This window comes from Mobula birostris, chromosome 7 (assembly GCF_030028105.1).
Source record: "Mobula birostris isolate sMobBir1 chromosome 7, sMobBir1.hap1, whole genome shotgun sequence".
Classification (NCBI taxonomy): Eukaryota; Metazoa; Chordata; class Chondrichthyes; order Myliobatiformes; family Myliobatidae; genus Mobula; species Mobula birostris.
Window position 1 is genome coordinate 21,108,383 of NC_092376.1, and position 14,792 is coordinate 21,123,174.

The following is a 14,792-nucleotide window of genomic DNA, read 5'->3' on the forward strand; positions in this document are numbered from 1 at the left end:
CGAAAATGCGGGTCCCGTAGCATATGCTACTTTTGCTACTAGATTAATCTGGGCCTGCACCAGGTTCTAGAACAGTTACTATCCCTCAACCATCAGGCTCTAGAACAAAAGGGGATAACTGCACTCATTCTTCTTCTGGTGTTCCCACAACCGATGGTCTCATTTTAAGGACTCTTTACCTTGTTATTTATTGCTATTTATTTATACTTGCATTTGCACAGTTTGTTGTTCATTGATCCTGTTTACAGTTACTCTTCTATAGATTTGCTAGGTATGCCCACAGGAAAAAGGATCTCTGGGTAGTATGTGGTGACTTGTATGTACTCTGATAATAAATTGTACTTTGAACTTTGATGATTATCTTGTGACTTGGGGCATTAAAACAGTAAGTGGATGAAGAAAAAAGAAAAACTTGACAATACCTTAGAAAAAATGCTGCAGAAAAAGACACAGCTATCTAGTAATATTCCTGGCCTTTTACCTGTAACCCTTAAACCCCTTACTGATCAAGAACCTATCAACCTTGGCTTTAAGTGCATCCCATGACATGGCCTCCACCATCCTTTGTGGTAAAGAATTGCACAGATTCACAGCCCTCTGTTTGAAGAAATTCCTCCTCATCTCATTTTTAATGGGATGTCACTTTAATCTGAGGCTGTGCCCTCTCCTGTTATTGGAAACATCCTTGCCACACCTGATCTATCCAGTTCTTTTAGTATTCGGTACGTCCCCTCTCAGCCTTCTGAACTCCATCAAGCCAAGCTCCAGTGATACGGGAGAACAAGGTTTGTTGGTGGGTGGGGATGAAGAAGGAAGTAGGAGTTTCACATAACGAATGAAGGCTGGTTGAACCAGTCGGGGCTAAAGACCTGTTGCCATGTGGTAACTATGCAATATTTCATTAACATGCAATTACCTGGTCGGCATTAATCCTACAGTCAATGATAGCCAGCATTGAAGGGGAATTAAGAAGCATATAAACTGTAACGGATGCTTCCTACTTGTTAAATATCTTAAGTACTGTCCATTCATGCTCTTTTCCTTTCCAGATGCCACAATGTTTCCCCGTATTAGGAGGCCTACTGATGTGTAACAGATACAGTTAGTTACAAGCACTTTGTGAGGGAATGACCATAGGGTGAGACAAATGATGCTGATTTTAAATGATCAGAAAATGACCAGAACTGGTAATTCTAATAAGTTGGTTACTGTGGACAAGTTGGGTGGAGGGGCTTGTTTCTCTGCTGTGCAACCAGATGAATCTATATGAATGAATTAACTTAAAAATTGTCATCTTCTTTAGTATTTAGGAGAGGAGATCCTGCTTATGTTGCTGACTGTATCCCAAACTTACATGCTATATAATGTGTTTGCTCTGGAAGTAGAGATTCCTAAGGAAGTAGAGGTGCTATCGTTCCTTCTTCGTAATTGCACTTCTGTGCTGGGCCCAGGACAGGCCCCCCCCGAAATGATAATACCATGGAATTTAAAGTTGCTGATCCTCTCCACCTCTGATGCCCTGATGAGTAATGGTTCATGGACCTCTGCTTTTCTCCTCCTGAAGTCAATAATCAACTGCTTGGTCTTGCTGACGTTGAGTAAGAAGTTGTTGTGCTGGCACCGCTCAGCCAGGTTTTCAATCTCCCTCCTATATGCTGATTTGGCCTACGACAGCAAACTTGAATATGGTATCAGAGCTGTCATAGGTTTTGGAGGAGACGTTGTTGCCACTCTGAACTGACTAGGGTCTGCAAGTGAGGAAATCGAGGATCCAATTGCACAAGGAGACATTGACGCCAAGGTCTTGAAGCTTATTGATTAGTTTTGATGGGGTAATGGTACTGATTGCTGAGATGTAGTCAATAAAGAGCATCCTGATGTATGCATCTTCGCTGTCCAGACGTTCCAGGGTTGAGTGAAGAGCCAGTGAGATGGCATCTGCTGTGGACCTGTTGTGCCGGTAGGCAAATTGGAGCGGATCCATGTTGTATCTCAGGCAAGTGTTGATATGCTTCATCACCAGCCTCTCAAAGCACTTCATCACCGTGGATGTGAGTTGGGCAGAAAGGCATTCTTTAACCCTGTGAACCTATATAAATAAAGCAATGGCTAAATTGCCAGTAATTTAGGAGAGGGTGTCCTGTTAAATTTAAGCAGCTTAAGAAATATATTCACAGGCTTTTAAATTCAGAATGGTATGAAGTATACTTGATACTGCAGTTTTCTGCATGGTGACTTGTGGGGAACTGCTGAGCAGAGGCCACTAGAATGGCAGGAAAATCTGTCACCCTAGGCTGGTCAAACACACTTCCTAACAAGCCAACAGCAACAGCATGTGGGCACTGAACCTGCACACTTCGCTGCTGTGGAGGCATCTGGTGATTTTCCAGGACACTGTTCCATTGCATCGTTCACGATACAACCTTAAATTTGTTTCTTGGTTACTGAATCAGAATCAGGTTTATTACCACTGACATATTTGTTGTTTTGTGGCTGCAATGCAATGAAATAAATAAAAATAATATAAATTACAATAAAAAATATAAATAAGTAGTACAAAAATAGTGAGGAGGTGTTCATGGGTTCATTGTCCATTCAGAAAGCTGCTGGCAGAGGGGAAGAAACAGTTTCTTAAATATTGAGTGTGTGTCTTCAGGCTCCAGTACTTTCTCATTGATGGTAGTAATGAGAAAATGTGAAGAGAGCATGTGCTGGTGTTGGGGGTCCCTAATGATGGATGCTGTCTTTTTAAGGCATCACCTTTTGACGATGTCCTTGATGCTGTGGAAACGGGTGCCCATGATGAGCTGGCTGAGGTTCGAGCGCTCTACAGCTTTTTCCAATCCTGAGCAGTGGCCCCTCTGTACCAGACAATAACTCAGCCAGTTAGAATGCTCACCACGGGTACGCCTGTAGAAATTTGTTAGTCTTTGGTGACATACCAAATCTCTTCAAACTACGAATGAAATATAGGTGCTGGTGTGCCTTCTTTGTGACTGGATCAATATGTTGGACCCAGGATAGATCTTCAGAGATGTTGACATCCAGGAATTTGAAACTGCTCATTCATTCCTCTGCTGATCCCTCAATGAGGACTAGTGTGTGTTTCCTCCACTTCTTTTTGAATTCATTAATTAGTTCTTTGATCTTATTTACCTTGAGTGCAAAATGGACATGACAGATTTCAGTCCAACTTAAAATGTGACTAATCCATTGTTTTAAAATATTATAGATATTCCCTTAATATCTATAGTTACAATAGCGATGGAGTGTTGGGTAAGAAATAAGTAGAGTTAGAGGAATCCTGGGAGTTTGTCCAGGAAATGGGACCTTGGGCGGAGTGGTTTGGTATTCCTTCTCTAAACCATTCTGACTCTCCAATTTCATGTTCACCTCAACAGAGCAATCCCATTCCTCCAATATATTTTTCCCTATTCTCCCCACATTCCCATGAAATCACCCCCAGATTCAACCACTCAGCTACAGCTGAGGGTTACACCAACAGCATCTCTGCAAAATCCTCCAAGTTAATTAGAAACTTCAGAGTTCAAAGTTCAAAGTACCCTAGCAATCAGCACATCACTAGGTTATAGGACAGAACCAGGTCACCTGGAGCCAAAACCATGAGGTCACTGGGAGAACGTGGGAACTCCATACAGACAACACATAAGGCTCTGCACGCCTTCCTGGAATCTCAAAGCACTTTGAAACTGATTCAAATGACAGGAATTCTGCAGATGCTGGAAATTCAAGCAACACACATAAAAGTTGCTGGTGAACGCAGCAGGCCAGGCAGCACCTCTAGGAAGAGGTGCAGTCGACGTTTCAGGCCGAGACCCTTCGTCAGGACTAACTGAAGGAAGAGTGAATAAGGGATTTGAAAGTGGGAGGGGGAGATCCAAAATGATAGGAGAAGACAGGAGGGGGAGGGATCGAGCCAAGAGCTGGACAGGTGATAGGCAAAAGGGATAGAAGAGGATCATGGCACAGGAGGTCCGGGAAGAAAGACAAGGTGGTGGTGGGGGGGGGGGACCCAGAGGATGGGCAAGGGGTATATTCAGAGGGACAGAGGGAGAAAAAGGAGAGTGAGAGAAAGAATGTGTGTATAAAAATAAGTAACAGATGGAGTACGAGGGGGAGATGGGGCATTAGCGGAAGTTAGAGAAGTCGATGTTCATGCCATCAGGTTGGAGGCTAACCAGACGGAATATAAGGTGTTGTTCCTCCGACCTGAGTGTGGCTTCATCTTTACAGTAGAGGAGGCCGTGGATAGACATGTCAGAATGGGAATGGGATGTGGAATTAAAATGTGTGGCCTCTGGGAGATCCTGCTTTCTCTGGCGGACAGAGCGTAGGTGTTCAGCAAAGCGGTCTCCCAGTCTGTGTCGGGTCTCGCCTATATATAAAAGGCCACATCGGGAGCACCGGACGCAGTATATCACCCCAGTCGACTCACAGGTGAAGTGTTGCCTCACCTGGAAGGACTGTTTGGGGCCCTGAATGGTGGTAAGGGAGGAAGTGTAAGAGCATGTGTAGCACTTGTTCCGCTTACACGGATAAGTGCCAGGAGGGAGATCAGTGGGGAGGGATGGGGGGGACGAATGGACAAGGGAGTTGCGTAGGGAGCGATCCCTGCAGAATGCAGAGAGAGGGGGGGAGGGAAAGATGTGCTTAGTGGTGGGATCCTGTTGGAGGTGGCGGAAGTTACGGAGAATAATATGTTGGACCCGGAGGCTGGTGGGGTGGTAGGTGAGGACCAGGGGAACCCTATTCCTAGTGGGGTGGCGGGAGGATGGAGTGAGAGCAGATGTATGTGAAATGGGGGAGATGCGTTTAAGAGCAGGGTTGATAGTGGAGGAAGGGAAGCCCTTTTCTTTAAAAAAGGAAGACATCTCCCTCATCCTAGAATGAAAAGCCTCATCCTGAGAGCAGATGCGGCGGAGACGGAGGAATTGCGAGAAGGGGATGGCGTTTTTGCAAGAGACAGGGTGAGAAGAGGAATAGTCCAGGTAGCTGTGAGAGTCAGTAGGCTTATAGTAGACATCAGTGGATAAGCTGTCTTCAGAGACAGAGACAGAAAGATCTAGAAAGGGGAGGGAGGTGTCGGAAATGGACCAGGTAAACTTGAGGGCAGGGTGAAAGTTGGAGGCAAAGTTAATAAAGTCAACGAGGTCTGCATGCGTGCAGGAAGCAGCGCCAATGCAGTCGTCGATGTAGCGAAGGAAAAGTGGGGGACAGATACCAGAATAGGCACGGAACATAGATTGTTCCACAAAGCCAACAAAAAGGCAGGCATAGCTAGGACCCATACGGGTGCCCATAGCTACACCTTTAGTTTGGAGGAAGTGGGAGGAGCAACACTTCACCTGTGAGTCGGCTGGGGTGATATACTGCGTCCGGTGCTCCCAATGTGGCTTTCTATATATTGACGAGACCCGATGCAGACTGGGAGACCACTTTGCTGAACACCAGGATCTCCCAGAGGCCACACATTTTAATTCCACATCCCATTCCCATTCTGACATGTCTATCCACGGCCTCCTCTACTGTAAAGATGAAGCCACACTCAGGTTGGAGGAACAACACCTTATATTCCGTCTGGGTAGCCTCCAACCTGATGGCATGAACATCGAATTCTCTAACTTCCGCTAATGCCCCACCTCCCCCTCGTACCCCATCTGTTACTTATTTTTATGCACACATTCTTTCTCTCACTCTCCTTTTTCTCCCTCTGTCCCTCTGGATATACCCCTTGCCCATCCTCTGGGTTTCCCCCGCCCCCTCCTTGTCTTTCTTCCCAGGCCTCCTGTCCCATGATCCTCTCGTATCCCTTTTGCCAATCACCTGTTCAGCTCCTGGCTCCATCCCTCCCCCTCCTGTCTTCTCCTATCATTTTGGATCTCCCCCTCCCCCTCCCACTTTCAAATCCCTTACTCACTCTTCCTTCAGTTAGTCCTGACGAAGGGTCTCGGCCTGAAACGTCGACTGCACCCCTTCCTAGAGATGCTGCCTGGCCTGCTGCGTTCACCAGCAACTTTTATGTGTGTTGCTTGAAACTGATTCACTTCCTTTTGAAGTGAGCACTTCAAAAGATAAAGGACAATGTGACAAAAAGATCTCTCAATCAAAGTAAGAATGACTTAACTCAGTTAAATTAATTGAGAGATAAAAGTTGACTTCAAATAATGGGCCAGATGAAAAACCACCAGGATTTCCAAATAATCGTATACCAAAGATCATAGATCAGTACAGCACAGGAATTGGTAGTAATGAGAAAATGTGAAGAGAGCACTTCTCCACTCTCTATATGTTTATTTACTTCTCAATTCCTTTTTGCATCTGCTTCTACAACTATCAACTACCACTTTTTAACTCTTTTAAACTATCTGTTTTTTAAAAAAGTTCTCTGCACATCTCCTTTAAATACTTTTTTGTTGACGACAGATCATGATCTCTTGTTGGGAACTTTGCTGTTGTTTGGTGGCTGGTGGGCACTGACGCCTTTTGTGGAAGTGGGTGAGGAAGGACAAGGCATTGATGCTTGTGTGGGGGAGGGGGAGAGGGGACTTCGGGGTTCTAACGCTTTTTTGTCATTCATTCTTTGGGGTTCTTCTGATTTTTGTGGGTGTCTGCGGAGACAAGTATTTCAGGTTATATACTGTATACATTCTCTGATAATAAATAGAACCAATTGAGCATTCATCCTCTCAATGAGAATGATCTCAGGAATTAAAGGGAGGATGAGGAGGAATTTCTTTAGATGGAGGGTGGTGAATATGTGTTCATCGCCAACAAGGACAAGTCATTGGGTACATTTGCTGTGGGGGTTGATAGTTTCTTGATTATTCATCATCAAGTTTACGTACTGTGTCATATGATGTGGGCAATCATGGTCTTTGACCATGATTGTTCTTGACAAATTTTTCTACAGAAGTAGTTTGCCATTGTCTTCTTCTGGGCAGTGTCTTTTCAAGACGGGTGACCCCAGCCATTATCAATAGTCTTCAGAGATTGTCTGGCTGGTTTCAGTGGTTGCATAACTAGGATTTGTAATATGCACCAGCTGCTCATATGACCATTCACCACCTGCTCCCGTGGCTTCATGTGCCCCTGACTGGAGTGGGGTGGAGGACTAAGCAGGCGTTACACCTTGCCCAAGGGTGACCTGCAGACTAGCGGAGAGAAGAGAGCCCTATCTGTCTTATGGTCTTATGATGCTTCTTTTTTATCTGACAGGATTGGAAAGGGCTGCAGAGGTTCCTCAAACTCAGACAAAACCTATTCCATGTGACTGAATTATTTCTGCTTCTTAGAGTCATAGAGTCACAGAAACATGCTCTTTGGTCCATCTAGTCTGTGTCAAGCTATTAATCTGCCTAATCCCATTGACCTGCACCTGGACCAAAGCCCTCCATACCTCTTCCATCCATGTACCTATGTAAATTTCTCTTAAATGTTGAAGTTGAACCAGTATCCACCACTTTTGCTGGCAGCTTGTTCCACACTCTCACCTCCCTCTGAGTGAAGACATTCCCCCTCATGTTCCCCATAAACAGCTCACCATTTACCCTTAACCCATGACCTCCAGCTCTCACCTCACCCAACCTTGGAGGAAAAAGCCCACTTGAATTTCCTCTATCATATCTGTCAGAGGAGGACAAAGGGCTTAATTAGGAAGGGGAAAAAAGATTATGAGAGAAAACTGGCAGAGAACATAAAAACGGACTGTAAAAGCTTTTATAGATATGTAAAAAGAAAAAGACTGGTAAAGACAAATGTAGGTCCCCCTGCAGACAGAAACAGGTGAATTGATTATGGGGAGCAAGGACATGGCAGACCAATTGAATAATTACTTTGGTTCTGTCTTCACTAAAGAGGACATAAATAATCTTCCAGAAATAGTAGGGGACAGAGGGTCCAGTGAGATGGAGGAAATGAGCGAAATACATGTTAGTAGGGAAGTGGTGTTAGGTAAATTGAAGGGATTGAAGGCAGATAAATCCCCAGGGCCAGATGGTCTGCATCCTAGAGTGCTTAAGGAAGTAGCCCAAGAAATAGTGGATGCATTAGTGATAATTTTTCAAAACTCGTTAGATTCTGGACTAGTTCCTGAGGACTGGAGGGTGGCTAATGTAACTCCACTTTTTAAAAAAGGAGGGAGAGAGAAACCGGGGAATTATAGACCGGTTAGCCTAACGTCGGTGGTGGGGAAACTGCTGGAGTCAGTTATCAAGGATGTGATAACAGCACATTTGGAAAGCGGTGAAATGATCGGACAAAGTCAGCATGGATTTGTGAAAGGAAAATCATGTCTGACGAATCTCATAGAATTTTTTGAGGATGTAACTAGTAGAGTGGATAGGGGAGAACCAGTGGATGTGGTATATTTGGATTTTCAAAAGGCTTTTGACAAGGTCCCACACAGGAGATTAGTGTGCAAACTTAAAGCACACGGTATTGGGGGTAAGGTATTGATGTGGATAGAGAATTGGTTAGCAGACAGGAAGCAAAGAATGGGAATAAACGGGACCTTTTCATAATGGCAGGCGGTGACTAGTGGGGTACCGCAAGGCTCAGTGCTGGGACCCCAGTTGTTTACAATATATATTAATGACTTGGATGAGGGAATTAAATGCAGCATCTCCAAGTTTGCGGATGACACGAAGCTGGGTGGCAGTGTTAGCTGTGAGGAGGATGCTAAGAGGATGCAGGGTGACTTGGATAGGTTGGGTGAGTGGGCAAGTTCATGGCAGATGCAATTTAATGTGGATAAATGTGAAGTTATCCACTTTGGTGGCAAAAATAGGAAAACAGATTATTATCTGAATGGTGGCCGATTAGGAAAAGGGGAGGTGCAACGAGACCTGGATGTCATTATACACCAGTCATTGAAAGTGGGCATGCAGGTACAGCAGGCGGTGAAAAAGGCGAATGGTATGCTGGCATTTATAGCGAGAGGATTCGAGTACAGGAGCAGGGAGGTACTACTGCAGTTGTACAAGGCCTTGGTGAGACCACACCTGGAGTATTGTGTGCAGTTTTGGTCCCCTAATCTGAGGAAAGACATCCTTGCCATAGAGGGAGTACAAAGAAGGTTCACCAGATTGATTCCTGGGATGGCAGGACTTTCATATGAAGAAAGACTGGATGAACTGGGCTTGTACTCGTTGGAATTTAGAAGATTGAGGGGGGATCTGATTGAAACGTATAAGATCCTAAAGGGATTGGACAGGCTAGATGCAGGAAGATTGTTCCCGATGTTGGGAATGTCCAGAATGAGGGGCCACAGTTTGAGGATAGAGGGGAAGCCTTTTAGGACCGAGATTAGGAAAAACTTCTTCACACAGAGAGTGGTGAATCTGTGGAATTCTCTGCCACAGGAAACAGTTGAGGCCAGTTCATTGGCTATATTTAAGAGGGAGTTAGATATGGCCCTTGTGGCTACGGGGGTCAGGGGGTATGGAGGGAAGGCTGGTACAGCGTCCTGAGTTGGATGATCAGCCATGATCATAATGAATGGCGGTGCAGGCTTGAAGGGCCGAATGGCCTACTCCTGCACCTATTTTCTATGTTTCTATGTTTCTATATCCCTTATAGTTTTGTAGACCTCTATCAAAATATCCCTCATTCTCTTATGTTCAGAGGAATAAGGTCCTGTGTAAAGTCACAGGATTGGTGTAATGGCTTCTCCTGTTGGTATGTTTGACAGGTGATTTTCTGATCTCTACTTGTATCTGTTGTTTGTACAGAGTGAGAGTGAGAGCTAACTTTCAATTTCAAACAGAAGCAGTAAGAGATTCTGACTAATTATTAAGTTATGCACACTTTGGAACTTCCCCTGTATAATTTCATTGTGAAGCAAGATCACGGGACTGAAAAAGGAAGAAGCCTGCTAATAAATAGAAAACTATTAGCATCAGTAGCTCACAAGCCAGGAGACCTGACCGTGTAATGAGGTGAGAGGATGCAATCCTTAAAGATATCTCTGGCTTTGGCCCATGCGTTTCTTTGCGTTCTCTCAGTGAGGGCAACAGACAACAGCCTTCGAGAGCCAAGTGGAGATGGTTTGTCAAACTGTAGGAAACAGCAAAGCTTGACAGCTCTTGAGGTTCTGCCTGGAGGGGGCTGGGACAACCTGCGGAACCTCGACCGAGGTCGAGTAATGAACATCAGCTACTCACAGTGCAAGACCAGTGAGGATGGGGAATACTTTATCCCAGACCAGGTCTACGTGGTACCCCAGAAGCAGACCAGTTTGGATATTGTGTCAGATATGATGAACAGCTGGATGGATTACAAAAGCACCACCAGTGCCTCGGTCAACTCTGATGTGTCCTACCTCTCTATCCTGAATGCAAAATTCTCCGCCAGTTTTGAGAGGATCAAGACTCATCAGGTGCGGGACAGCAGCATAACCACCAGAATCCAGGTGAGGAATTTAATGTACCACGTTAAATCCATACCCAACTTCAAGCTGGATGCGGGCTTCAAGCAGCAGCTGATTGAGATTGCCAACCACATTGAGAACAACCAGACCAGGGCTGCCGATTACTATGCCCAGTTACTTGTTCTTAACTATGGGACCCATGTCCTGACTGGTGTGGACGCCGGCGCTAGCCTGGTGCAGGTGGACCAGGTCAAGTCCAGCTTTGTGTCCGACAGCTGGAGCCAGAAGTCGAGCATCAGTGCTTCGGCAGGAGTCACCTTCTTCCACATGGTGAACGTGGGCCTGAGCAGTCACGCAGAGAGCACCGATCAGTTCACCAGGCAGTACGTGGGCAACAGGACGCACTCGCGGATCGAAAGTCACGGCGGAGTGCCCTTTTACCCTGGGATCACCCTACAGAAGTGGCAGCAGGAAATCACCAACCAGCTGGTGGCCATCGACAGGAGTGGGCAGCCCCTCGACTTCTTTGTCACCCCAGCCAACCTACCCGAGCTGCCGAAACCCACGGTGACCAAGCTCTCCCAGGCTATCAAGAGGGCCATCGATCTCTACTACACCGTTAACGTCCACCCGGGCTGTGTGGATATCAAGTCAACCAACTTCAATTTCCAGGCCAACGTCGACGATGGCTCCTGTAAGGGGGTAGGCACCAATTTCACCTTTGGCGGTGTCTACCAGGAGTGTACCCCTGTGTCAGGACCAGGCGCTCAGTCACTGTGTCAGTCCCTGGCCCAGAAGAACCCGCTGACCGGGGCTTTCAGCTGCCCTCCTGGTTACTCGGCCATTCATCTGCACTCGGGCCAAAGGGAGGAGGGTCTCAGCCAGTACGAGTGTCACCGCCACTGCCACTCCTGTTGGGTTTTTTGGAGCTGCTGCAAGGACGTGTGTGGTGATGTTTATTACGTGAACAGGGCCCACTTTGAGTCGTACTGGTGCGCAGCGACACCTGGCACCACTGTGCCCCAGAACAGCGGCTACCTCTTTGGCGGCCTCTACAGCTCCAAGTCTAGCAACCCAGTGACCCAGGGCCACTCGTGCCCCACGGCCTTCTACCCCCTGCGGCTCTTCCAGCACCTGCAGGTCTGTGTGAGTGAGGACTATGAGATGGGCCTCCGCTACTCGCTGCCCTTTGGTGGCTTCTTCAGCTGTGAGGCAGGCAACCCGCTGGCTGAGCCGGCTCAGAACCCGGACAGGGCCACTGCTTATCCCAAGCGCTGTCCAGAAGGTTACAGCCAGCACCTGGCTAGTATCAGTGACAGCTGCCAGATCCTGTACTGTGTGAAGTCCGGCTCCTTTAATAATCTCAAACTGGCCCCCATCAACCTACCCCCGTTCTTGCACCTTCCTCTGCTCACCACTGGCTCCACCAATACGGTGCTGGTCATGACCGAGTACCAGGAGCCTTGGGTGAAGGACACAGCCACCAATATGTGGAGAGTGGTCCCCATGTTGGATGCCCGCAACTTGTTTGACACCAGTCACTCCAGAGGACCCGGGGTGGCGGTGGGCATCTCCATTACCATCACTCTGGCCTTGATTGGCATAGTCGGCCTCACCTTCTATGCCAGGAAGCGCTGGAGGAAATGTGGGTACCAGGCTGTGGAACAGGAACGCCTGATAACTTCCATATCCAGCTCTGAGCAAGCAGAGAGCCAGGAGTCCTCTCTTTCTAACACTGAGGCCTGAGTCCCAGTGGAGTCAGGCTAACTCCTTGACCACAGCTGGGGTAAGGATCACCTAACCTTCCTACATTGACCCTTGCAATGGAACAAATCACTCAGCAGTATATACAAATAAATCTCAGGGATTAATTCGAATTTAAATCTTGGTGAAGTGAAAAGGGCTGGGTTGTTTACTCAAGGAAAAACAGCCAGAGAGAGTAAAGTGACTGGGTGGAATGCCTCAGGGCCGGGATGAGGAAAGTGAGATTAGACTACATTAGAAATTAAGGGATTGGGAACGAAATTGAGGAGTGATATTAAACTGATGGGTATAATAAAGGAAACCATTTTGGTCTCGACGAACACACATTAAATGGGCTGTTTCTAATTGGAAAGTTTATGTGATTTGAACTGTAATTTCTCAAACCTATGATGTAATGATGAATAATTGTCAAGATCTGTGGTGTTTTTGTAGCCCTTTGAACAAAACAAAGAACTTCATTTCCTTATCTGCCCATCATCTCCCTCTGGTGTTCCTTTCTCCTTCCCTTTCTTCCATGGTCTTCCACCCTCTCCTTTCAGATTCCCCCTTCTCCAGCCCTTTAGCTCTTTCATCTATCAACTTCCCAGCTCTTTACTTCACCCCCTCCCGGTTTCACCTGTCACCTACCACCTTGTACTTCTTCCTCCCCTCCTCCCACCTTCCTACTCTGACTGCTCTTCTTTCCAGTCCTGTTGAGAGGTCTCAGCCCGAAATGTCGAAGCGTTTACTCTTTCTCAGAGATGTTGCCTGGCCTGCTGAATTCCTCCAGCATTTTTTGTGTGTTGCTTTGGATTTCCAGCAAGCTGCAGATTTTCTGGTGTTTGTAAAACAAAATGTAATGTTTTATGATCCATCCATTAATTCATAGTCATGGTCATAGTCATACTTTATTGATCCCGTGGGAAATTGGTTTAATGCAAATAGCATTGCTGGTAATTTTATTAATCATATTAACAGGCACCGTGTATTGAGTGTAATTTTAACTCTGTTTAATACCACTGTAACGTGGAGAGATAATAAACAATAAAGCATTAATATTTATTTGTGGTGTTTTTACTAATTAAAATTGAGCCGGATATATTTGAAGTTTTTCAACAACATGTTCTGCTCACATGGTATCCTTTGTACAGTAGTGGTTAATATGATAATATTGCAGCTCGGGACATCCGAGTTCGGAGTCCAATTTCGACGCGGTCCCCAAGAAGTTTGCATATCCTTCCCGTGACTGCGTGAGTTTCCTCCAGGTGCTCCGGTTTCCTTCCACTTTCCAAAGACGTACTGGTGAGTAGGTTAATCGGTCAATGTAGATTGCCTTGTGATGCGGCTAGGGTTAAGTAGGTGGGTCGCTGGGCAGCGTGATTCATCGGGCTTCTCTTGCAGTGAACAAGCATACTGTCTGATATAATGGTCGAAGAGCAGGGAGGTAGCCCCAGGCTGCTGAGGTGAAAAGACTCAATTTTAAACGAGTGTCATTAAAAAGAAAAACATCACAGATGCTGGGGAATTAGGAAAATAAATTCAGAAATATTGTTTATTCATTGATGTTATTTGACTGGCTCTGTCTTTATTGCCTTAGAGCAACAGAGTAATAGAGCAGAACAGCATAGCCCTTTGGCCCATTGAGTCGATGCTGACCACGGTGCCCACCCAGCTAATCCCAATTTCCTGCATTAAGCCCATATGCCTCCTGGCCCTTCCCAGCACACACCCTCAAGTACCCCTATGCAAGAATTTAGAGTGATAAAGTACTACAGCATAGAAACAGGCCTCTTGGCCAATCGAGTCCATGCTAGCCTGTTCTTCTACCTTGTCCTACTGACCTGCACTCGGACCATATCACTCTGTACTCTTCCATCCAACTACCAGCTCAAACTAAGCACAAGGTAGTGTGGTGGTTAGCTGAACGTTCTGTAGTACGAGTGACTCGGGTTCAATTCTCACTGCTGGCCGTAAGGAGTTTGTACGTTCTCCCCGTGGCCATGTAGGTTTTCTCCTGGTGCTCCAGTTTCCTCCCACTGTCCAAATTTGTACCAGTTTGTGGGTTATTTGAACTTTGTGAATTGTCCCGTGATTAGGCTAGGGTTAAATCAGGGTTGCTGGGTGGTGTGACTCGAAGGACGGGAGGGACCTTTTCCCCTCTGTACGATAGATAGGTAGATAAACAAATGAATAAATAAATAAATAGAATCAAATTTCTCCTGAGTTACAATTGACGCCGCATTTGCCACTTCGTAATAATACCATTGAACCCACCTCAATCAATCCCACCTTAAACTTAATTATACACATGTTACGTACCTCATGGATATCTTGTGACTGCGTTATGACCATGATGTAATTGAGTAGCTGATGAGCACGGTGTAATGGTTTTTTGGAGGTCACATGACATAAATGTCCTGCTGATGTGACATCACGTGATGACATGTTCACCAGGGGTATAAAAGGGAGACCCCTGGTGACGCAGTTAGGTTTTCAGTTTAAATTGTCAGTCAGATACTCCCGCTATGCTGCATATTTGTCCCATGACGCAGTTTTGTTTTAAAACGGAGTGTTACTTCCTATTGTAAGGTTCAGAAGTGTTGTGCCAGCAGTTTCACCTGCCAGATTTGTTGGTGTACCTTTTCAGTAGTATTGGAGAGTG

General features: G+C 46.0%; 1 protein-coding gene across 1 annotated transcript; it reads left to right on the forward strand.

Annotated features, from left to right (window-relative positions):
* Positions 1-9,940: 9,940 nt before the first annotated feature.
* On the forward strand, positions 9,941-13,192 carry LOC140200674 (macrophage-expressed gene 1 protein-like). The gene has a single exon (XM_072264239.1). The coding sequence runs from the start codon at positions 9,965-9,967 to the stop codon at positions 12,131-12,133; it is 2,169 nt and encodes a 722-aa protein (XP_072120340.1). The 5' UTR covers positions 9,941-9,964; the 3' UTR covers positions 12,134-13,192.
* The last annotated feature ends 1,600 nt before the right edge of the window (positions 13,193-14,792 follow it).

Bases quoted from the DNA above. Each gene is read 5' to 3' on its own strand.
- LOC140200674 (XM_072264239.1), top strand. From the start codon at position 9,965: ATGCAATCCTTAAAGATATCTCTGGCTTTGGCCCATGCGTTTCTTTGC.